The sequence below is a fragment of the Artibeus jamaicensis genome, unplaced genomic scaffold (genome assembly GCF_021234435.1).
Source record: "Artibeus jamaicensis isolate MK-2021 breed Jamaican fruit bat unplaced genomic scaffold, CSHL_Jam_final contig_519, whole genome shotgun sequence".
Taxonomy (NCBI): domain Eukaryota; kingdom Metazoa; phylum Chordata; class Mammalia; order Chiroptera; family Phyllostomidae; genus Artibeus; species Artibeus jamaicensis.
The window spans coordinates 52,324,376-52,348,472 of NW_026521871.1; the positions used below are offsets into that span (position 1 = coordinate 52,324,376).

A 24,097-nucleotide genomic window follows, 5' to 3' on the forward strand; every position below is an offset into this window, starting at 1 on the left:
ACCCAGCAGTCCCAGGGCAGCGCGGAGTGGGGGTTTGTTCCTGCGCCCGGGGGACAGGATCTCCTTCCCTCTCAGTTCACAGGTATGAACCGGCAGGAAGCGTTTCTAGCCCTGACTCAGAAGGCCCGGAGGATGAGAGTGGGTGGAGATGTGACAAGTGACAAACTGAAGGACTGGCTGATCTCCCGGCAGCGGTACTGGGGCACGCCCATCCCCATGGTCCACTGCCCGGCCTGCGGCCCTGTGCCCGTGCCCCTGGAGGACTTGCCCGTCACCTTGCCCAGCATCACATCCTTCACTGGCAAGGGAGGCTCCCCGCTGGCCATGGCTTCGGAGTGGGTGAACTGCCCCTGCCCCAGGTAAGGCGCCACGTCCCCGGCCGAGGCTGTGTCTGTGGCCTGGCACCCTGCGGGGTTTCAGACCCCCTTCTCTCTGGATCTAACTCTGTGCCCTTTTTCTGGTACTCCTACTAGGCCGGAAAAGTTACTCTCAGTCTTTTGGGACCTTTGAGAGAAGGGGCTGGAGTCAGGGGCCCAGCCACTGCGATGGGCGCCCTCTTCCCCTCACTGAGTTGGGGGAGCGGCCAGGTCACCTCGCATCTTTCCCACAAGCACCAGATCCGACTGATGGGAAAGCTACATGTGGTCATCGCCACTCTCCGACAGCCCACTCTCATTCACGGGGTCGTCCCAAGAGCTTCACGGAGGTGAGAGGAAGTGTTTCCTCCTTTGCCTCAGAGCTCTCACGCCCAGTGATCGTGATAACGGTGGACACTGCATTACGAGGGGCAGAGTGGAAGCCACCACAGTGAGCATGCTCAGGGGGCTCGTTCTTCAATGCATTTGCGATGGGCCAGAGTTGGTTGTTTTTTTTTAAGATTGTATTTAATTTTTTAGAGAAGGGAAGGGGGGGAGAGAGAGAGGGAGAGGACCATCAACATGTGGTTGCCTCTCACACGTCTCCTGGCAACTGGAGACCTGGCCCACAACCCAGGCTGGTGCACTCTGACTAGCAATTGAACCAGCGACCCTTTGGTTCGCAGGCTGGCACTTGATCCGCTGAGCCACACCAGCCAGGGTGACAGGCCAGAGAGGTGACAGAAAAACATAATCCCACTTTGCAAATGTAATTTTTATGATGCCTGGCCAGCTGATTACATAAACAGTAACCGATACCAAACTCCAGTATTCACCTTCGTCCTCCGACGGAAAAGCCGTTTTTCTCTGCTTTGTGGAGCACGATGAGGGTGTTTGGAAATAGTTTCTTCCCCTGCCAGCGTGGAGCGGAGTTCACGCTTGGTAACTAGGCAGCTACCACCCAGGCTGGGCAGCCAGACAGCAGTGGGTTCCAGTCCTGGCCGGACCCGTCTAGCTGGATGGCCTTGGGAAAGCTCCTTGACTTCTCTGAGCTCTGATTTCTTTTTCTTTTTTTTAACTTTTTAAAAAGATTTTATTTATCTTTAGAGGGAAAGGGAAGGAGAGAGGGAGAGAAATATCAATGTATGGTTGCCTCTCGTGAGTCCCCTGCTGGGGACTGGCCTGCAACCCAGGCATGTGCCCTGACTGGGAATTGAACTGCGATTGTTTGGTTCATAGGCCTGCGCTCAATCCACTGAGCTACACCAGCCAGGGCTGAGCTCTGATTTCTGAAACAGTCCCCTTGAAGGGCTGCTTGGAAGACTAAGTGAACTTACCGATTTTCGCACGGTGGCTCCCGCATTCAGTAAATTTGAGTGAGACACCATCCTCCCACTGTGCCTGGCCGGCGGCCCTCCCAGACCCTCACACAGGTGCTCTTGAGGTTGGAGCTGGGTCTTGGAGGCAGGGACATAGGAAGCTCTGGACCATTTTCAGGTAGAAACATGAACCCAGGAGGAAAATAACACAACCTCTTTGCTGATACACAGTAACAAGGGCTCCTGCCCCAGCAACCCAGGAGGAAAATAACACAACCTCTTTGCTGATACACAGTAACAGAGGGCTCTCCTGCCCGATGCTGGTCTTCAGGCCCAGTTCCCAGCCGGCAGGCAGGCAGGGCCTCGTTGTAGCAGCAAGGTTTCCCACACCAGCTGCAGGTTCCTGGAGGGCAGGGCCCAGCCTTGGTGTTGGCCAGGGCGCCCTGGGTGGTCCCACTGAGCAGTCAGGGCTGGGAGCCCCCCAGCCAGTGTGGCCAAGCAGGCAGCGCTGTGCCGAGGACACAAGGACCAGGGCCCAACAGGGTGGGTCTCCTGCCCTGCAGCTCTGAGACCTTGGGCGGATTTCTTGACCTCTCTGAACCCAAGTTACTCATCTGCAAAATGGGGTCCTGAGTGGGACCTGCCTTCAAACCCCTGGGGCCCTGGGGGTTAAATGAGGTCACACCTGTGAAGTGTGATCACTGCCTGCTCCAGGGGAGACAGGACCCTGGCCTGCCTCCAGGGTCAGTGTTACCACTGCTGGAGCCAGTAATGATACTTAGGTCACCGTCACCATCAACTGTCCCTCCCACCGGCAAATCACCTCTTCCGTAGTGGCCAGCGTTAGAGTCAGCAGTAAAGTGCGTTGCTCGTCTCTACGTCCAGCAGGACCATTTAGAAGAAACTCAACATGGCCGAATTCTCCTCCCGACTTGAACGGGTGAGGGAGGCAAAGGAACCCTCACCTTCTAATTGCTTCCTGGAACAGCGTCTGAGTTCCAGTTCAATGCTCTCCAAGTAAAGAGACCTGGCGTTCATTTAGAGTCACACTGTTGAGACCAGTGTATTGGGGCAGCTCTGGGGGCCAGGAAATGGGATTTCCTGGAGGGCCTCTCTGATAAGCTCCTACCCCCAGGGACCACCACTGCTCTCCGGGCGAGCCCCCTGACTGAGGTGCAGGGGGTTCCGGGGAGTCCCAGAACCCACCCCCTCATATCTGGGGCTCCTGCGTCTGCTCAGCCACTTCTGTGTAATGAGTGGGAGGAGAGGGGTGGCTGTTTCCTTTGGTGGTGGTTGTGAAGCCAGTGTGAACCGCTTCAATGATGCGAGATAGAAATGCAGCCCTTCTTTTATTTAAAAATTAAAAACAGACTCGAGCCCTTGCATGCCAAGTTGGCAGAAGATTCATCACTTCTTGGGGCTCCTCATGTCCCTCCTCATCCTCCAAGAACTGCCAAGAACTCGCTGCCCACAGGCCGCATTTGGGGGGAGGGTTGGTTCTGCCTCCGAGTGTGTGAAGGGAGAGCCTGGGGTTGGAGCTGTGTCCTGCTGTGTGGCTTCTCACTGCCACTCGATCCGTCCACCGCTGGCCCAGGCCTGGAGGGGCCCTCATGGGAGCTGAGCCTTCTCCTCGGCTGGGCTTGACGGAGGGCACCCTCTTTGGGACCCTGGAAGTTGTGGCTTTGGGCGCCCGGTTCTGTCACTGCCCAGGCCTACCACCCTAGGAACGAGCTTCACAGCCTGTTCAGTAGTCGAGTCCTGGTGGCGCCGTAACCCAGCCCCCACCCTGCATGGCCCTCTAGGATGTGGGTCACTGGCTCTCCTCAGCCCCTCCCACAGCAGGGCTCTCCGGTCGCTTTCCTGACCAGCAGGTCTGTCTTGCCCTTCTGTCAGGGGCCTGTGTGTGGGCAGTGGACGTTGGTAAGTGTGTGCCGAATAGTCCTCTGGAGGGGGCTTCCAGTTTGCAGTGCTGCCGACTTTTGCCGTGTGTGCACTCCCACCAAGGGCTGATTTTAGGCTACCTCCTTGACACCACTCGTCAGGGAGCAGGAGGCGGCGCTCGTGATCGATTCCCGGGAGGTGGGACGAGGCGGCTGCAGCATTCTCTGCCCTCGGGCTTCAAGGCTGATTTGTCTTCCAAGGTCACCCTGGTAGATTTCTGCACCCCAACCCCTAGAGCAAAGATTTTTTTTTTAAGTTCATTTTTAGTGCATCTTGCTACATTTGATTTTCCACTTTTCTTCATAAATTGATTTGCCTCTTAAGCATCACAAAGTAAGCGTTGGCTGAGGGCAGTCTTGACGTGCCTGAAATGGAAGTTAATGAGCAAAAAAGACACTTATCTTATTTTAGGTGGTGAGGTTTTCTACCAGGTTAAATTCGGAGAGGTGGAGAAAGAGGCTTTTAATTGCTCAAGGTTGAACTTTTGTTTTGTGAATTTCTTTAAAGCATCATGTAGGAGACGAGACAAAAAAGAGAGCTTTCTCCGAATGGTGTTTTCCAGTCACAGCGCTGTTCTCATGACATTTCAGATTCCTCCTAATTACCATGGCTTTCTCGAGAGCTGGTGGAAAACTGCATTAATATTTAAAAGAAGCCAATTGATGGACTCCACTTATTTCTTAGGTGCAAGGGAGCAGCCAAGAGAGAGACAGACACGATGGATACCTTTGTCGATTCTGCCTGGTACTACTTCAGATACACCGACCCTCACAACCCTCACAGGTAGGGAGGGAGGGCCCTGCCCAGTTCCGGGGTGTGCGTCCGCTGGGTCTTCCAAGAAGCACGCACCGACGTGGAATCAGCTATGGGAGAGGTTTATAGGGGAAAGTGCCCAGTTAGAGTGAAGGGTGAGGGGGCGGGAGTTGGCAGGGAGCACCCTCACACCATGATGCAGTCCGACTCCTGGGAAGGAGCTCGGGAAGGACAGAGACCGGGCAGGAAGAGCCTCAGGCCACCGTGTGGCTCTGAGAACGTCTCCACCAGGTGGACAGGGAGCCCCGGGCGGAGCTGGCCCATCATCCGGAGGCCCAGGTCAGGCAGCGATGACGCTGCCCTGCTCCACTCCCTCTGGAACAGCGTGGACACCTGATGGAGCTGCTGGGACGTGTGTTCCTCGAAGCAGATCTCCTAAAGGGCGTGTTGTCAGATGACTGAATTCTGTTCTTCATGGCCAAGAAAGCCGCCAAGGACCGGAAGATAAAACTCGGGAAGAGAAGGAGGTGCTGTAGTCACAGCCCCGGCCCCGCATTGGCCCGAGTTTGTGCATTTTCTAAAGGTCTAATGTTACTTACCTGCCTGAAGTTAATGATGTAACTGTGGGGGTGGCCAGGGGGAGGGTTTCCGAGAGCTAAGAAACGTCACCTCTTCTCATGCAGTCAACAGTTAACATGTAAAATTGAGAACCAACAAAGAGTCTACACGTATCTTTAATAGTGGCCAGCAGGAATCACTAGGGGATTCCAAGTGGCCAAGGGCAGGCTGGGGGTGGGGTCAGTGGGGGAAGGGGCCGGAGACCACTCTTCTGAGGGGCTAGCATTTAAGCGCCCCTTGGTTTTCGGCTGTGTGCATGCGTTTCCTTGGAAAAGCAGATAAATAAAGGAAGGAGGGCAGTAGGTAGATAGGGAAAGAGAGGGAACGAGAACAAAACTATTACAGAGCACAGGAAAAACTGCAAAAATACCCGTGTTTGGAGACCTTGCCAGCCTGCTCCTGTCTGTGGGAGAACAGTTATTCCGAAACCCTGCAGCCCACATACATATAAAACCGTGCTGTTCTTCTTCGATTGTAGAGTCACCTAGCTCCATAGTGCAGCACCCCAGCCCCTCATCTGTCCTAGACCTGTGTTGGGGCTGAGGCCCGTCCGTGACTTCCCTTTCTTTTCTGGCATCTGGGTTAGCAGTTGGATTTCTCTGAGGAGCCATTGTCCACCAAGGGAAAAAAAGATTTTAAGTTTTACTGACCCGGGGACTGGAGGAGAGGTGACCAGGCTGCAGGGAGATGCCAGCGCGTGCTGGGGGGAGTCTGTGTTTGTGGGGACGGGGGAGAGCACTGTCAGGTGTCTGTGAAACCCTGGGGCGCAGATCCATCGGCTGGCCTCCTGGGAGGCACTACACTTCCTGGGGAGTGAGGAGGTCCGTCCCCAGCCAGCCCCGCCCCAGCTAACACGTGCGCACACGCCCCTGCACGCTCACAGACACGCGCCTCCAGGAGTCCCGGGAAGCAGACAGGGAACTGGTGTTTCCTCTGCTCCCAGCATCCGAGGGCCCAGACAGAGGCTGCGCACACCTTACTTTTGGGATCTCTGTGGACTGAACCTCTGTTACATGAGAGAGAGTTTGGGGCTCTTTTCTGAGTGACCCTGAATTTGCTCACTGCATGCAGGAGGCGTACAAGACAGGCTCTTGCCAACTATCTGCATTTGAAAAGTAAGATTGAATTTCTGTTTTAAAATCAACATGTAGTATCTACACCGTGGTCCCCATTGTAAATGACACATTGCCCCCTATTGGTAAGAACTTAAAAATCTCAATTTTCTATCATAATAAAAATTAGAATAAATCTAGATATTCAGATATGCATTGTACAGAAATAGCTTTTTTCCACTGGTATATTTTCTTCCCATGCTCATTTTATACAAAAATTGCATTTGTTAAAATATATCAGTAATAGCTTCTAAAACAGGTTTTATAAATTTTATAAATTAACACTGAGCTGATTTTTTTCTCCTTTGTTATATAAGGATTCTCTCATATTGTACTTTAAAAAGGCACTCCCTGGTTCTCCCCGACATGATTTATTCCGGGACATATGCAAATTTCAGTAGGCCTGTCTCATTCCTGTGTCGCGGCAGAGCGGGCTTGTAGAAAATGACCACCCCTCTTCCTTCCAGGCCCTTCCGCACCGCGCTGGCCGACTACTGGATGCCTGTGGATTTGTACATTGGAGGGAAAGAACATGCCGTCATGCACTTGTTCTATGCGAGATTCTTCAGTCATTTTTGCCACGATCAAAAAATGGTCAAACACAGGTGAGCACGGGTCACGAGTTCAGCACCGTGAACAGCAGCTGAAAGCGGGTGTCCTTCTGAAGCCGGGTCAATGTATGTGGCAGAAGAATTCTGTTTTTCCAGTGTGCTTTAGAGGTCATGGTCGGCCTCAGCCACTGGAAGGGCATGTCTGTGGCCTCATGGGTTCTAGCAGATGGTATCACCTTTTCGCATTGAGTCTTGCCTGCAGCCTTTCCCTGTTTAACTGAGTTATGTAACTGAGGTTTTTGACGTGAGAGGCAGAGGAGAGTGGTTTACGATGTTACACTGCGGCCGTATTTCTCTTCTGGTGCCTTCGTATCAGCCGTATTTCTAAGCTCAACTGAATGCTGCCTCAATGTGTCACTCTGACAAAGGTACATAGTGGATTGAAAGCTAGGGAATCACCTTGTAAATCCATTGATAACTCCCTTTCCTGTTGGTGTGTGGTCTGGCCCCCATTGTGTTCGGAAGGACGTGTGTGCTTTTTCCCCGTGAAGCACATCATATACATAAAAGGTGTATTTAATGTGTTACGTGACTTAAAGCCTGAAATGAGATGTACCCCCATGTACCCCCTTCTCAGTTGAGGATCCAGAGTATTACAGGTGCCCTGGACGCCAGGCACCCCTCCCCCAGTCCTGTCAACCCTCCCCCTTCACCCCCACCCCCACCCACCAAGCCCCTCCCCTCCATCTTGGATTACTCTCCCACTTTTCTCTGTCAGTGCGTCACCTCTGTGTGTATTTTTCAACAATACGTGTTGTTTCGTTTTCCTGTGTTAGAACTTTGCATAAATAGAATCCTATTTCATATATCCCAGTCGCTTTTCTCATGCAATATTTTCAGGATTCATCCACGTTGCTGCGTGGACTTGTTTCGTTCCTGCTGCCCAGAGGGCAGTGTTCTCACGCAGGGACGGGGGTTCTCGTGCAGCGCTCAGTCTGTGGTCGCTGGACAGTTTTGTGCGATCGCGAACAGAGCTGCGTGTTCTTGCACGTCCTCTGACCCCCCAAGTCAGCGGTTCCTGAGAACTGCTGAGCTGTGGGGTTTGCAGGTGTGCGCCCCAACCCAGGGATGCCAGATTCTTCCCAATTGGTTGGATGACCCCACCTTCCGCCAGCAGAGGGCCCCTTGTGCACTAAGTCCTCATCGTTACTACGGCTTTTTGTTTGGACAAACGGGCGGTTACATGGTGGGTTGCTCTCTGGGCTGTAGTTGAATTGAAACCCTGCCGCCTTGCGGAAGTTTGGTGAGCTGTTGCGTTTACGGACCTCTGTGTGTCCTCCTCTGTCAGGCCCCGTTCGTGACTCTGTCCTTGCTTCTTCCGGGCTGTCTGCTGTTGACCACAGGGATCTGTTGGTTGTTCTGGAGGCTAATGCTTTCTCAGCAGTACAGATGACAAGTGTTTTTCCCAGCTCTTAGCTTGTCGTATTTTCATGGTGTCTTCTGGTGAACAAAAACTCTTAATTTAATGCAGTAAATTTTAATGATCTTGTATTGCTTTTCACACCTCAGCACCATCCATTTCCCCACTGGTCGGTAGTGCTCTCTCTCATAAATCAGGTTTTCACGCATACACAAGGGCCTGGCTGCAGGATCTTCATCCATCCATTGGTCCATTTGCTTTTTCCCTGCTAGTTATTTACTGGCTGGACATGAACTTGACAAGTCTTAGTGTCCGGAAAGGGAAGTCTTCCTACTTTGTTCTCTTCCTCTAGGAGTCTCTTAGTGATGGTTGCACCTTTATTCTTTCGTGTAAACCAGGTTCAGCTGGTGAGACTTCACGAAAGTGTCTACTGGGGGTGTACTTGGAACTGCTCTCTCTTCTCACTCTTCCTTCCTGCATCTCCGATCTCAGCATCTGAAGTCATATATCCCTTGTATCTGAAACGTGCTTTAGAATAGTTCTCATGTTCTTTAGTGAGGGTGCATCTATTAGTACTTATTTGTGAATTTGCCAACTCAGTGACACATTTAAAATGTGTGTATGCCTGTGTGTTTATATCTTTTCTGTTTTTTCCATACATTTTCACCAGGACAGTAAACCATGTCTGTCCCTTGTCTCCCTTGTCTGTGGTTACTGCCAGAAGCATAATTCACGGGATGTCTTTTGAGTTGCTGTTGTGTTTTGTTTTTTCTTTTAAATACAATATCCTTTAGGATATTTTTTAATTGCAGAGAAGAGGGGGAGAATATCTGATTATCTCCTTGTCTAGATAACTCCTGCCAATAATAAAAAATAAAATAATGTAAAAGTAATACATGCACCCTGGCCGGTGTGGCTCAGGGAACTGAGTGCCGGCCTTCGAACCAAATGGTCTCCGGTGAGGGCACATGCCTGAGTTACAGGTCAGGTCCCCAGGAGTGGGCACGTGAGAGGCAACCACACACTGATGTTTCTCTCCCTCCCTTTCTCCCTCCCTTCCTCTCTCTCTAAAAATAAACAAATAAAATCTTTTTTTAAAAGTACATGTATGAGATTAAGATTCTTAGCTGCACAGAAAGGAACATTAAAATCTCCCTCCCTGCACCCCACTCTCCACACTCCTCCTCAGCCTGCTCACACGTTCTTGCGATTTCTTCCAGGAAAATGTTTTGCATATCTCCACGTTTCTGTGGGCACATTCGTTTTCAAATGTCGTGTGCATTGCATATGTCTGTTCCCCTTTTTTTGATTCAACAGTATATACCTTGCTGATCCTTCCACGTCGGCACATAAAAATCATCTATGCTTTTCCGTTTATTCGCAGCACTCCGTCACGTGGGTGTGCTGTAATTCATCTAAGCAGTCATCTGTTTTTTTTAATTGCTTTTACAAAAAATAAAATAGTCTTGCGACTATCTATATTCTTGGCAGGCATTGGAAATCATATCTGTAGGTTCTAGTCCTAACTCTGCAGAATGCTGGGTCAGAGAATCTGTGTTTTTAAATTTTCAATAGCTAAAAAATAGATAGATGTCGCCCTGGCTGGTGTGGCTCAGTGGATTGAGCACGGGCCTGTGAACCAAAAGATTGCGGTTCGATTCCCAGTCAGGGCACATGCCTGGGTTATAGGCTAGTTCCCAGCAGGGGCCAGTTCCCAGCAGGAGACACATGAGAGGCAACCATACATTGATATTTCTCTCCCTCTCTCCTTCCCTTCCCTTCTAAAGATAAATAAATAAAAAATTTAAAAAATAGATGGATGCCCATGCAAACCTCCTGCGTGCACGGACCTCCAGTTCCCTTCAAAAGCAGCCCATCGAAAGCTCAGACCTGCTCCCTCACTCTGTCTGCACACACGGATTAAAAATCTGCTTACAGAACACTAATTCAGCATATAAATTAAATGCTTAAAGTAATTTTCTTCTCATTAGCCCCAGAGAGCTTAGTGTGTAAAAATAAACTGATCTGCGGCAGGACACTAAACGCATTAGCGGCGCTGATCCTCAGTGGTAAATGGGTCCAACTGTCCGTACCCGGCTCCCAAAACCGCGGTCCCGCCTTGCGGTTCCCATCCCTCACTCGACCCCGATGACCTGGAAATCACCCCCTGTGCCCGTCACAGTCTGCTGGGTACCGTACACACTCCGTGACTGTTTACGTAAATTGAGTTTAACCCCTTGATATAAACCAACAAAAGTTTATGTCCCTGAAAGGCAAGGTTCTGTTTGGGATGGGAAGAATCAGGTAGAGGTCAAGTACAAAGACCAAACACGGCGTCAGAAGCATTTCTTTCTCTCATAGGTCTGGGAACAAAGGCCACCAGTGATTTCTGGCTGCTCACCAGTGGGGCGCGTTTCTCCCGCTTGCCAGCAGTTCTTGCTCGAAGTAACAAAACGAATCACAAAATCATTCAGTGGTTCTTTTAAGGACGCTCTTGTAGGACAGGGCCTGGCTGCTTTTATGACTTCTTTGCAGTGGTTTAAAAATATACTTGAGGAGGAAAATAAGTCGCAGCATTCCAATATAATTTGAAAATACGGTTTGGGAGTGTGACTGTTCTATTCAAATGAAGTTCTGATGCACTTTACCACCACCTTTAAGGGATAGCTGTATGGTGTAAATTGAAGTCTGTGCAGTATTTGTTGTTTTTAAAAAAATTCTTTAAAAGAGAAGATTCTTTTCCATACCCCCCCCCCCGCCCTGAATAAAACAGAGAGATTTATTCTAAGCCTCACGAAGCCTGGCCCTTTTGAAGAAGGAGCAGAAAGGCCCCTTTCCGTGTAGTTGTCTAAACACACAGGGCAGCAGGCACCGGGAGGTGGTCTCCGAGCATCACGCCTTCATCAGCGACGTTGGCCAAACCCCTGGGCCACACTGCGATGAAGATCACCCGCTTCCTGAAATGAGTAATGCAGATGCTTAGGTAGAGTTTCCACCAAGCTGTCCCGGGAGGAAAAACAGAGTCAGCCACATATGGCTTTCTCTTTGCTCATTAGCAGTTTTTTTTAATGCGTATAAGTCAGAATGGCGTGCCTACTTCTGCGTTCCTTCAGAGCAGCACCATCATTTCCGGAGGGGTCTCAGACGGCAGCTGGTCCCCTTTCATTCGTGTCTCAGCCCCTTGGCCTCTGTCTCAAGCAGTAGTTCTAGACCGGGAGCCCCGAGGCCTGGGCCCCATGCTCAATCCAGCCACTAATTAGCATCTGGACAAGAAACCTAACCCCTTGGGTTCTCAGTGGCATCAGAAGTGAGGATTTCAGCCCTGGTTGGCGTAGCTCGGTGGGTTGAGCGTGGGCTGCGAACCAAAGGGTCACCAGTTTGATTCCCAGTCAGGACACATGCCCAGGTTGCAGGCCAGGTCCCCAGTATGGAGCATGTGAGAGGCAACCACACACTGATGTTTCTCTCCCTCTCTTTCTTTCCCTTGTTCTAAAAATAAATAAACAAAATCTTAAAAAAAGAAAAAAAAGTGAGGGTTTCAGTCATCTCTGGGGCCCCCCTTCCCTCTGTAGTCCTGGTTGAATTTCCCTGAGTACTAAACATGAACAACAAAGGTTTAAGTGGATCAAATGATTCTTTCAGTTTTCCAGCATCATCCTGGCCCTTTCTTTCACCACCGGCACGTTTGCACGTTGGGGTTTGCATTTGAGCGTCCAGCAGGTCCCTTCACCCTTCCACGATAAGCTAACCTTGGGGTTGGGTGTGGCCACACACAGGACCACAGGTGCCCTTCCTGTGTATCTGAAACACCAGGTTAAGGATTAAGCCAGAATTACCAGCAGCAGGAAATTTGCAAAATACATTCAGGTGATCAAGAAATGGACTGTAAAATGTTTCCCTGGCAGTCAAAGCGCTACAGATGTCACGGCAGGGAGGTGCTGTTGTCTGTAGAGCGAAGGGGCTGGGTGGGCCCTGCTCACCGCAGCGGGAGGTCGGGTGGGAGCCCCACAAGTGCCCACTTCGGACGCACTGGCTGCCCTGGGAGGACCCCGTCCCGAGGAAAGGATCAGAAATGCAAACTTACGCACCGAAGCGTTCGCGTATCATCTCAAAAGCTAACATTTTTGGATGTCACCTAAATGCCCCAAAATGCTGAGAAAGAGTAAATCAAGTGTAGGGGGGCTCTTGTACAGCTCTTTAAACATTGTATTGCAGGGAGTGTTTAATGACGGGGAGAAGGGCATCCGAAGCAATGAGAAGTGAAAAAAGCAAGATACAAAATTGCAGATGCGATTTGCTTATCCCCATCTTTATGTGCACATACGCCGTGCAAGAGAGAAGACTGGAAAAAGTATGCTAGCATGTTAATCCGAGTTTTCTCCTGGGGGTGAACTTATTGAACTTATTGGTGATTTTACTAGTTTTTAATGTACTTTAGATAATTTCTAGATTTTTTCAATGATTATATAACTTTATAACAGGAAAAAAACCCAGTTCTTTACAGTATTTTCACGGTCTGGCACAGATAACGCCCTTTTTAATTACAAAGTCTTTTACTACAAAATCGTGAGTGTGTGACTCTGTAACATAGCGATATCACACTGAAGCACTCCACATGACATTTTAGGTGAAATGTTCAGATTGTCGTCTGTCTCGTGCAAGACATCCTCGAACCCTACCCACCACGCTCAGTGGCCTTCTGCCAGACACTGTTTTGCCGCAGGGAAAGGCGCTGGGCCTCCCTGTGGATTTGTGGATGTCGTAGGCGTCAGCCTTGGCTGGACGTCACTCCGCACGGAGTCCATGGGGCCTGGGATGGCCGCCGTAGAGGGGCATGTGGCCATGGGGGCAGTGTCCTGGCTCGTGTCCGCTGACCTGAGATACGGAAGCTTTCCTCTCCCTTTGTGAGAAACGCTGTAAACATGGGACCCTTGTTGGGTTTGTGGTTGCTCTTTCATACAACTCAGGGAGACACTGAATCCCCTGCACTGGAGTTCTCCCAGCAGTTCGCAGTCAGCAAAGAGCAGCAGCGTCAGAGGCAGCTGCTGCCCTGTTCGCAGCCGTCCCCCGACCCTGGAGGGCTCAGCGGGCCCTGGTCCTCTGCTCCCGCCAGAAACGGAGCCACTGGGAGAAGGGACAGGAAGGGGACAGATGAGAAGCTTTGCTTGGGTCTCACTGTACTAATAAGGTCTCCTCCTGTGCTGTGGGCCGGCTGCTAGGAAACGGGAACGGTGGTATTTTAAGAATGAGCCGTGGCTTAATACTCGGAAACCGGCTAATGATGTGAATGCGATGGTCCCGGACGCAGTGAGAGGAAGAGGAGGAGGTGTGCTGAGTCTGGAGAGTCCAAGCTGGCGACTGCTTTCAGACCCGAGGCTTCCTGCCTCATTTTCTCCAGATCCACACAGTAGCCGCCCGACCAGGTCGGGAGAGTGGGCAGTGGCTCTGAGGGCTTCACGATAGGTCGGTGTTGTCCCCAGTGACCGGTTAGGCCTCTGATGAGTCCTGAGATTCTTGTAGCCGCCTCTTGGTTAGTATGTTCCTTGTATGCAGCGATTTCCATAAGGTGCTTAAAATAGCCTGTCGGTCTGGGTTCCGGCGTTCCTCGTTTATGCTGGTGGCGACCCCCCACAGCCACCCTCCCTCTCAGTTTCTTCCTCCCCTCCCTCCGTCCCTCCATCTGTCCCTCCCTTCTTTCCTTTCCTGGTGGGACAAAGGTGGCCCTCCCTGACCAGCAGGTGTGACTTAGAAGCGCTGAATCGGCACAGCCCAGACAATGCAGGGACCTCTGAAGGTGCACCCTCTGCGTGCCTGTAGCTGTGCTGCGGGAAGGGGGCGTGATCCGCCTCCGGCGCTGGCACTAAAGGAGCCGGGAGAAAGCACAGGTGTCTTCACAAAGTGACACCATCTGGGGCCATGCTCAAGGCAGATGCCCTCACGACGCCCCCACTCTGCGTGGCCCTCGAGTCAGAAGGGGTATGTTGACCGTTGAGACTTGCAGGTTGTCACTTTGCTGTAAAGCCTCCTGCTATACACAGTCCCTGGGATGAATGAATAACTCAGTTGCTTTTATGAGTTTCCCGGGTATCATTTGTTTAATGAATGAATAAATAATCAAATGGGAAATAGGCTATACCAGTTGTGTATCTTGGTAATGAACTTGGCAATGTGGTGTGACCTCTGCAGCAGTAGCATTGGGTTCCAAGTCCGGTGGGGCCTTTGGTGTCCCCTTGACCCTCACTCCCATGCACCATGTCCTCTGAATCACACTTGGTGCCTCTTTGAGGTGTTGACAATTGTTTATGAACACATCTTAGGCCACCCATTTCACGTAGGCTCTGATCAGCAGCAGAGCGCTCTGCACCCAGTTGTTCAGATGTGTGTTGAATAAACACGTGTGACTCATTTAGAGCTAACCTGTACATGGTGATGGCGGGGGTGTGGGGGATGTGGCTGGTTTCAGCCAAGAAAATGAGAGCCAGGTCCACACAGCCCTGGGGAGCACCCCCTGCGGCCCTGAAGAGTGGGGGTGGGGATCGCTGGGGAATGAGCAGGATTCCAGGTGCTGGGAAGCCCCGCATCCCTGCTGTGAAGTCCTGGGCTTCTTCCTCGCTCTCATTCCTTCCTTCCTGCTGCTCCTCTTGCGAGCCTGAGGTGGATGAGTTGGAGACCTCTGAGACCTTTGAGAGTTGGAGACCTCTCTCCCTGCAAGAGCTCATGGCCCCAACTCCGTTGCACCTGGTGTCTGCCCATCAGTCACCTCTTTCTTCCTTTGTCCTTTGTCCCCCTCCACATTGTCCCCGCCTCTGCTGAGCACCAGGTGTATTTATTTGTTCACAAGAGTGAGCTTGATTTTGTTCAAGCCAGTTAGCATTTATTGAGGATCCACTGTGAACCCGGCCCCCGGAGGGGTCTGCAAGGATACTCCTCCACTTACTCCTCCCTCACAGGAGGAAGACGGCCGGGGAAGCAGCTCACCTGAACACACAGTGGCACTCAGTGTCTGCAGGGATGCACACACAGGGCCACACAGGAAAGAGCGACCCAGTTCTGGGCAGGAGGGCCCGAGACACCTTCCCGGGGAGGTGGCATTCGAGTCAAGCCAGGAAGGCGTCGTTTTGGGAGCACTGCAGGGAACAGCATGAGTGAGGAGCTGGAAGCACGTACGGGCAACACGTGGAAAGAGCGGAGAGTGTGACGGGAGTGATGGGCGGTCCCTGGTGGCCAAGCTGAGGCATGGACATCGATTGGGAGGTCCTTGATCTTCAGATGTGACTAGACTCTCCTTTCCTCCCTCTCGGCTCAGAGGATGCTGGGCGTTGGTCTGGTCCAGTGAGAGCTGACAGGCCACCTCCCCCAGGGTGAAGGGTGCTCTGCCCACCAGGACATCCCCCAGCCTGGCTCAGCCCAGACAACAGAGTAGGCACTCAGTAAACTCCTGCTGATTTTTTTATAATGATACATTTCACATGGTGGGTGTGCTTCCTGAGAGTGTGGTACTAGGAAGAATTTGAGGCTCCGTCTGACTCAGCCAGAAGAGCTGCCAGGCAGGACCCGTGATGTCCCAGAGGTAGGAGGCCCGGGCACCTGGCACCTGGGCAGTCCCGCCGTCCCTGCTGTGGGTGACGCCATCCAGGCGGCCCTGCAGGCAGGACTGCAGCCCCGGGAGACAAGGGCCCGGCGGGCTTTGGGTAGCCGCTGGGTTGTTGTGTTTCAGAAACACGCACGGCCCTCTGAGAGACACCTGCTTGTTCTGGGGACGGCCTCCAGTGTGGCCACGCCCCTGGGGTGCCTCACTCTCAGAGGGTCAGAGGTGGTTCTGAAGCAGGTTCTGAAGTGGTTCTGGTGTTCGCAGCCAGGCTGGTGCCGCGCACGGTGTGGGGGTCTGCAGGAATTCCGTCACATTCTGGTCATTGACCGGGTGCTGGTTATGCCGGTGTGTTTATGTTGTGAAAATCCATCATGTTTTATCCCTGGGGTTGATACAATTTTCCGTGTGTGCTGAACTTCATTTAAAAGTTTAGGAGCACGGCCTTAGGCAGCCCAGCCAGAGCTGGGCTCGGACACTGGCAGGCTGTAGTTCTGTCTGTTCCCGGGAGGTGGCGGTGTGGCGCCACTTGATAAAGGAGAACGGAGCACAGGGTTCCTGTCTCTGCCCACCCTTCCTGAAGACTAAAAACCTCCGATTTGGGTGTATCTTTGGGAACTAGATTATTCCCTCCCTCCCTCCTTCCATCCCAAAGACAACTTTTTAAAAAACTTCTTTTAAGAGTGACCAGCGCCGTGGACTCGCAGTGAATGCCGAGGGGAACAACCTTCAAAAGTGGTGCAGGAACCTAGAGCCTAAGACAGCAGCGAGCGCCCCCTCCCGGCTCCCCCTGCTCCCCCTGCTCCCCCTGCTCCCCTGGCTCACCGGGGCAGGGGTGGTCTGCAGTCTCATAGGCCCGGCGGGCTTCCAAAAGCAGCATGCACACGCATCACGCACTCACAACAGGATTTTAAAACATGAAGGCCAGGAGCCTGTTTTCTTGTTGACCCTCACCTCTTTCCTGTTCAATCTTTGTTCCACTCCACGCGCCCCCCAATCCACAAGAAAGTTTCCTTGCAGTCATCTCTGTCCACACAGCCTGTCCAGAGGCCTCAGTAGCAGTTCATCAGACAGCCTTGTGCCAAATGAGAGCCTGTGAATGAGCAGCCTCACCCGCTACCTGCGGCACTACAGTGCGTCTGTGGTCCGTTTGGCCTCAGGGAAGCTAGTGGGTTTCGAACCTCTGTAAGTGACCTTGAAGCCCCTCCAGGTCTTCACACGGGAAGGGGCGTCAGGCTGCCAGTGATGTGCATGGAGAACGTCACATGGTCCCCTGCGTGCGTCTTCATGAGAGATGGACCCGTGTTAGTGACCGATGCCTCCGCATGTCACTCTCTGAGTCCGGAGTAGCTCTGGCTCACCTGCCTCGAAGCTGAATCAGGTGGCCTCTCCAGCATAAAGCACTTCCGATCTGAAATAAAGTAATGCTGTAGGAGAGCACCACCATAAATAAATGATACTGCTGTGTAAAAGAAATCCATTCATATCGTTAAGTAAAATACCACAAAATAACATACGTTATGATCCCATTGACTTAAATCCGCCCAAAATCTCTACAACCATCTACGCACATGTACAGGTTCATATGGAAAAGGGGTTGGAAAAAGCCTCCAGACTTTTGCAGGGTATTCACCAAACTCTTAAGGATAACTGCCCCCCTCCGAGGGGAGCAGGCCTGGAAGGAGGGTGTAATGTTTGATGAACAGAAAGGCTATGATCATGTATAATTTGTATGACTTAAACATGTCTAAAAAGCCCTGGCTGGTGTAGCTCAGTGGATTGAGCATGGGCCTGTGAACCACAGTATCGTGGTTGGATTCCCAGTCAGGGCACGTGCCTGGGTTGCAGGCCAGTTCCCAGCAGGGGACCCACGAGATGCAACCATACACTGATATTTCTCTCCCTCCTCTTCCCCTCTAAAGATAAGTAAATAAAATCTTTTTTTTAAGTCTAAAGAATGATCCCAGCTTGCTTATCCACTTACAGATAAGCAAACTGACACTAAGAACAAGGAAGGGAACCTTAGCTCTCAGAACTCATTGCGAAGCAGAGCTGGGACTCCCACCCAGGCCTTCCAAAGCTTCAGGCACTTCCCGCCTTGCTGCGGTAAAAGGAAATTAGTACCTGCTGGTCTGACTCAGTTTTCTCACCGCTGCTTATAAGGAGCCGTTTGTTCCAGTGCATTTACAAGCATCATTGCTCAGCCTGCCTGTTTTCCAAGAGAACCTGTTTTCAGCTGCCCGGCAGCTGGTAGGGTTTTTATTGCTGTTTTCTGGATGCTTGGAATTCCTACCCCACCAGTTTTCTTCTCCTGTTATCTCTTCTCAGAGAGCCTTTTCATAAGCTGCTGGCCCAAGGCCTCATCAAGGGGCAGACGTTTCGCCTACCCTCTGGTCAATACCTACAGAGAGAAGATGTAGACCTCACAGGTAAGAGTGGCCCATTCGGCCCTGTGCAGGTAGGTGTGAAGAACCAAAACCAGGCCTGAGAGCCATTGACAGAGGCCTTGGCAGACTGAAGAAGCCAGGAGAGGGGCCCGCTGGCCTCCCGCTCTCTGAGCCTCAGCTTGCTCTGAGCTGGAGCCCTCTGCAGGCTGGGCAGGGCCGGTTGTCTGGGACGGAGAGCCAGCCTGGGCATCGCCTCCTGCCTCCTGGCCCGTGTTTGGCAGCCCCTCTCAGGGACAAAGCCCCTGGGCCCAAGAGATGCTCTTCCAGGACTGGGGTGCCTTCAGTGTTTCTTCCCACGTGATCTACAGGTGCATTTGAGAGCCCACGGGGTCGGGGGGCACCTGTCTCCTGGCCCCCTGGACTTCCCTCCCTCCCCTGGGTTTCCCTCTTTGTCGTGACGAGGATGTATCCTGTGCACCCAGCGTACAAACGAAGGAAATGACGTGTTCCGAAATGGGGAGGGGGTGTTCACAGAGGCAGCTGTGAGGAACCTCTAGCACTCTGGCCATGGAATTTTTTAGAAAACCAGAATGTAATGGATGAGATTGGGTACACCCGTCACCCCTAAAATGGTCATCAGCCTCCCACACTGAACACTAGAGAGAAGGTTCAGGGGGAGGCAGTCGGCGAGCTCCCTAATTAAAGCGGTAATATGTCCAGTTAGGAGCAGAGCGGTCACTATGGGAGAAAAAGAGTCTGGAAAAGCAGAAATCGGCAGTTACTCCCACACGGACCAGAGGGGACAGGAGCTAAGTCCAGGGGCCTGTATGTTCGAGCACTGTGCGTAGGCACCCAGCTGAGGTGCCCAGCGGGGCCTGGCATCCAGCCACGTGCCAAGCCACACGCCTCAGGGCCACATCTGTCAAGGGAGGGCACCTTCTTCTGACTTCTCAAATTCTCTGCCTGAGAGATGCCTTTTTCCTGCTTTGTACAAGGCCATACAGGTGAGCCTCGGCCCCAGGCACCTTGGTCCCGTGGGGGTTTGGTTGCTGCCTGGCAGGGACAGAGAGCCACCCAGAGGCGGGCTGAGCACAAGGCCACGGGCCTCACCCAAACGCAGCTGCGGGAAGTGCAGCCGGCCTCACCGCGTTCAGGGGTCACCAGACCACTTCTCCCGCTTTCTCCAGCTCCTGGTTCCTCTTCCTGCCTCTCCCTGCTCTTCTTCCCTATGTTCCAGGCGTGGGTTCTGCTCTTCCTGATTCTAGTTTATAAAGTGACCTTGGGGGTCGCCGCGCTGAGTCTTGCCCCCTCGTGCAAGGTCTCTATGGTTCCAGTGCCTGACAACATCAAACGGAGCTTCTGTCTCTTAGTTCCCATTCCCGGGAAAGAGGCTCAGCCCTGTCATATGTCCTTCCTGGTCCCAGCCACTGGGGCTGGGCAACAAGGTCCCCTCATCCAGATGTGGCCATCGGCAGCCTCCTCCCTGGCACCGTCTGGACCCTGGGGTGGGGGTAGGGATGGGGAGGAGACACTTCCGAGAACAGCGTGGCGGGCTGGCGCTGCACCGGGACGCCACGGTCGCCGTGGGCCCTGACGGTAGACAGCTGTGTGCTGGTGACTAAGACTCGGACGCTGAGACGGGCCTGCGGGGGAGGGGGCTCGCTGCTCAGCTGCCAGCTCTCAAAGGCGACCCCGACCCCACAGAGAGGACAGCCACATGTGTGAATCCTTCCTGTCCTTTCTCATTTTTTATTTGTGTGTGTCACTAATTTACTGCTCCAAAGGGGGAAATTGCTCCGTCTTTGTTTGTGGTTGAGGAAAAACTCAGAGGCGATTGCACCTACTGTACCCGCAGGAAAGGCAGGTTGTGGTGGGAGATGGGCCTCATTTATATAAAAACCTTCCTCACAGTGTGATGAGGAGGGAGAGACGAGGGCGTGTCACGTGAATCAGCGGTGCTCTCCGAGCGGGCGCTCTGACGGCTCACCCACCGCTCCCCGTCGAGTGCGTTTCTGCAGAGCCAGTTCGGACGTGCCCATGCCGCACCGATGCATCGTTTCCGTGTCCAGGTCCCGTTCCTGTCCATGCGGAGACGAGGGAGGAGCTGGCGGTGACGTGGGAGAAGATGAGCAAGTCCAAGCACAATGGGGTGGACCCCGAGGAGGTGGTTGAGCAGTACGGCATCGACACGGTCCGCCTCTACCTCCTGTTCGCTGCCCCCCCGGAGAAGGACATCCTGTGGGACTTGAAGAGTGAGTTGCCAGCCTCTTCCTGGTCCTCCTGCCTCGTGGTCCGCCTCGGACGCCAAAGGCATTCTGGGAAGCAGAGGCCTTTGCTGAAGGTGGTGGCAGAGAATTGGAGAGATGGTTCTGTGAAGCAAGCAGCAGGGTGTCCCTTTCTAAGCCCAGGCCAGGGTCATTTGTAGCCCGCTGTCCCCCGTGAAGGAGCCCCCTGATCCCAGGGGGAGCTCGCCGCATCCTGGATTTCCAGTCCGCACCCCTCACCTGCTGATCCAGCCCCTGTGGTGCACCCAGGGGCCCGCCTCCCACAAGCCTGTGCAGTTCAGATGCCATTTCCACGAGCGCCCACCTTGAGAACATGTCCTCGGAGCCAGATGGCTTCCCTGCTGCCCCTCGGCCCACCGTGGTCCCCAGAGGCCAGTCCTTTCTTGGTCTGCCCTGAGAGGTTTTCTCAAGAACAGCATCAGTGGGCTTCAGCAAAGCCCCACCGGGGGCCTGGCCCTGATGGTGCCCGTGACCGCTCGGCACCCCAGCCGCCTCCAGAGGCCCCCAGGGGACAGTCGGCTCCAAAGTCATTTAGTTCTGAAACAGCAGGAAGTAGAGTCATCTTGGATTTATTACCTTATTCTGTACACACATTATATACTTTAGTGCATTACATTTAACATACAACTACATATTTAACGTGTGTATTTGTATATTTAATATGTACATTACATGATACACATACTATAGACTTATCAGTAACATAGAACATGTAATCTGGCTAGAATAAGCTGTCCGATGGTCATTCACTGCCCCCTGGGGTGACCTGCCCGTGTGTTGTGGCAGGAGGATACAGGCAGGTGCTGGGATGACTGTTTATTTCGAGGTCTCATTTCTGGGGAGAAGAAGGGGCCGGAGCAGCAGTCACAGAGGCCAGGCCAAGAACTGGCTGCATTAGAGTCCCGGGGGTGACAGTCTACGCCCCACCCCTCCCCACCCCTCCCGGCAGGACAGCCTCCAGGAAGCTGTTTCTGACAAGCCTTCCTGAAAGTCCTGTGTGCATCAGTCAGGCTTAAGAACACCTAGTCCAGTAGCCAGACAGTAAAAGACTGGACTGGCCTGAGGTTGGCTAACCCTGTGACCCAGGGCCGCAAGATGAGGTCATTCAACTTATCCACAAACCAGATTAGCACCCAGATTTGGTGAAAGGGTTTGAAATGGGTGATACACGCATGTCTGGCCGGGCCAGGGGGCAGCTCCCAGCGTGGTTTGCCCACCACTGCCGCTGCGCGTCACCTGCCCAGGTGCAAGGAGTCAGCTGCGTCCCCAAGCACACTGTGAACTTTCGTCCCAGCTAGCTTTCTTTATCAAGGAGGCAACGTGGGTGCCCATTCTGGCCCAGTCTCCTGAGCTCGCCGTGCGGCAGGGACAGTCCGTGGGCAGCAGCACTTGACATAACCCTGCCGTCCAGTGCGCAGGATACCTGGGCTCTGAGGTCCAACGGACCCACCCTGGTTCGAGCCCCAGACGTGGGAGCCAGGGAGGGCCCTCCCTGTTCCCGTGGATACGCCCACTGGGGCACAGTGAGGTGTCTCCACTTCACATGCGATCTTCTCAGCTTCAGTGTAACCTGATCAGTCATTTCCACGTGTGTCTCTCTCTCTCATTTCCTGACCCCAACCTCAGCTGACGCGCTCCCCGGTGTGCTGAGGTGGCAGCAGCGTCTCTGGTCCCTGGTGACACGGTTCATCGAGGCCAGGGCTTCTGGGGAGGGGCCCCAGCCCCAGCTGCTGAGCGACGCAGAGAAAGCCGAGGCCCGGAAGCTCTGGGAGTACAAGAACTCGGTCATCTCTCAGGTCAGAAACTTCCCGGGGGACATGGTGGCTTCTGTAAGTGGCATGCGAGGTTGGCGTGACCCCACTTGCCTTGAATAATGCCCCACTTGCCCGGGCTTGTCCCTCACACCAGCGGTCCACTCGGCCAACTGCAGCCTCATGACCGAGGAGAGGTGACCTCCTTCACCCCGGCTCCTGTTTACTCTGGTGCTGGCGCTCGCTCCTGGGGGTGCTGCCCCACAGTGGTTTCCTGAGGGCAGACCGTGGGCGAGCGCAGGCCCTGTCCCCGCCCTGTCCCAGCTCTAGGTGAAGAGGACACTCCTGAGTCAGGGAAACAGCACTGATGAGACTAACTCTTCGTGCTGATGACACATAGTGATTATTTGAGATAGTGAAATACATCGGCAAATACGTGATCACATCCACCTAATTTCACCGTTTTGGGTAATTCCGTGGATTTTCAAAGGAGTTTTTGTAATAATCCACCTTTTGCCCACAGGTGACCGCCCACTTCACCGAGGACTTCTCACTGAACTCAGCGGTTTCCCACCTGATGGGGCTCAGCAGTGCCCTCCTGGTGAGTGGCCCGTCTGTCCTCACTCGCTGGTGGCAGAGGAGGGAGGGGGCTTCTGCCACCGGGCAAGGTGGCCTGCCAGGCCTCAGGCCGGGGATGGAGAGCAGGACCGTGGAATCACCTTCTCCATGTGTCTCTGTTACCTTTCTCTTTTAAGATTTTATTTTATATATTTATTTTCAGAAAAGAGAAGGGAGGGGGAGAGAGAGAAAAAAAAATATCAATGTGTGGTTGCTTCTCATGTGCCCCCCCCACAGGGGGCCTGGCCCCAGGCATGTACCCTGACTGGGCATTGAGGCTGGTAGCCCTGGGGCCCTGAATGATCCTGCGACCCAGGGTGTCCTTTGGCAGGTGATTTATGGTCACAGAGACTGGGAGCCCAGGTGTCCTGTCGGGGGCAGGTGGTGAAACGACTCACGTCCTGTTGGAGAGGGGGAAGCGTGCCACCACGCCCGCGTTGTGGCGCAGACTAAGTGTCCCCCCAGCGGAACCCAGTCTCGAAGCTCTGTGTGCGTGGGTGTGGGTATCCACGCAGGTGTGCGTTTTTGGAAACCGGCAGAAAACACACTGGATTTTTTTCCTGGGTGTAACAATTGTGAGCGGTTTTGTATTTCCCCAATTTCCTGAGCTGAGTGTGTGCTGTTTTTCTAATCAGGAAAAGGGAGCAAATAGTATAGAAAAATTAAATCAGAAAATGAAGTGTCTACTCCCAGGCAGCTTGTTCTGCCCCCGGTCCTTCTCGTCGACGCTCTGTGCGCCCTTCCCCACGGAGGTGCATTCGGCGCTCAGGCGGTTCGTCAAGCTCACGCTGGGATGGGAAGCCCATGTTCCCCTGCACGCAGCCCCTCCCGACCTGTGCTGTGGGGGTGTCACAAGAGCCCTGATCGATTGCTGACCGCAGGTCCAGGCCCCCTCTCCTCTCCAGAGAATGGGGGATGGGGTTGAAAGTCCCACACTTCTAATCATCACAGCTTGGTCTTTCCTGTGACTGACTCCCACCCAGGTGCGATTCAGGAGCCCACCCAGAGCCTCCGAATTAGAACAAAAGACCCTCCTGTGTCCCGGGAAATCCCAAGGGGTGTGGAAGCTCCATGCTGGGAACCAGGGGCAGAGACCAATAGGTATTTTCCTGTTCTTTCACACGTGTATCAGTGCATTACTAAATAGACCGTGTATAATATTTTTGGCCTCTCCAGTCCCCAAAAATACATCACGTGGGCCCTGACTTTTAACTGTAACAAGCATATAAAACCAAACAAACTCGTTTTTGTCACACAGTATAAGGAGCACGTACTAAGCAGCACACCCGCTTGGGGCTCACCGACCGGCTCAGGGCCGCGGTGTGGCATTGTCCCTGCAGCCGCCTGGGGACAGCCCGTCTCCTGTCCAGGCTGCTGGTGGACCACACCCCCCAGCTC

General features: G+C 53.1%; 1 protein-coding gene across 3 annotated transcripts in view; it reads left to right on the plus strand.

Annotated features, from left to right (window-relative positions):
- Positions 1 to 24,097, plus strand: part of LARS2 (leucyl-tRNA synthetase 2, mitochondrial) — a 111,217-nt gene that overhangs the window by 77,812 nt on the left and 9,308 nt on the right. For all 3 annotated transcript variants that reach the window (XM_053669320.1, XM_053669321.1, XM_053669322.1), the window contains 7 exons: positions 76 to 359; positions 4,301 to 4,399; positions 6,567 to 6,704; positions 17,987 to 18,087; positions 20,115 to 20,297; positions 21,957 to 22,126; positions 22,605 to 22,682. In XM_053669320.1, coding sequence (XP_053525295.1) covers positions 76 to 359; positions 4,301 to 4,399; positions 6,567 to 6,704; positions 17,987 to 18,087; positions 20,115 to 20,297; positions 21,957 to 22,126; positions 22,605 to 22,682 — 1,053 coding nt within the window. The remainder of the gene's footprint in view (positions 1 to 75; positions 360 to 4,300; positions 4,400 to 6,566; positions 6,705 to 17,986; positions 18,088 to 20,114; positions 20,298 to 21,956; positions 22,127 to 22,604; positions 22,683 to 24,097) is intronic.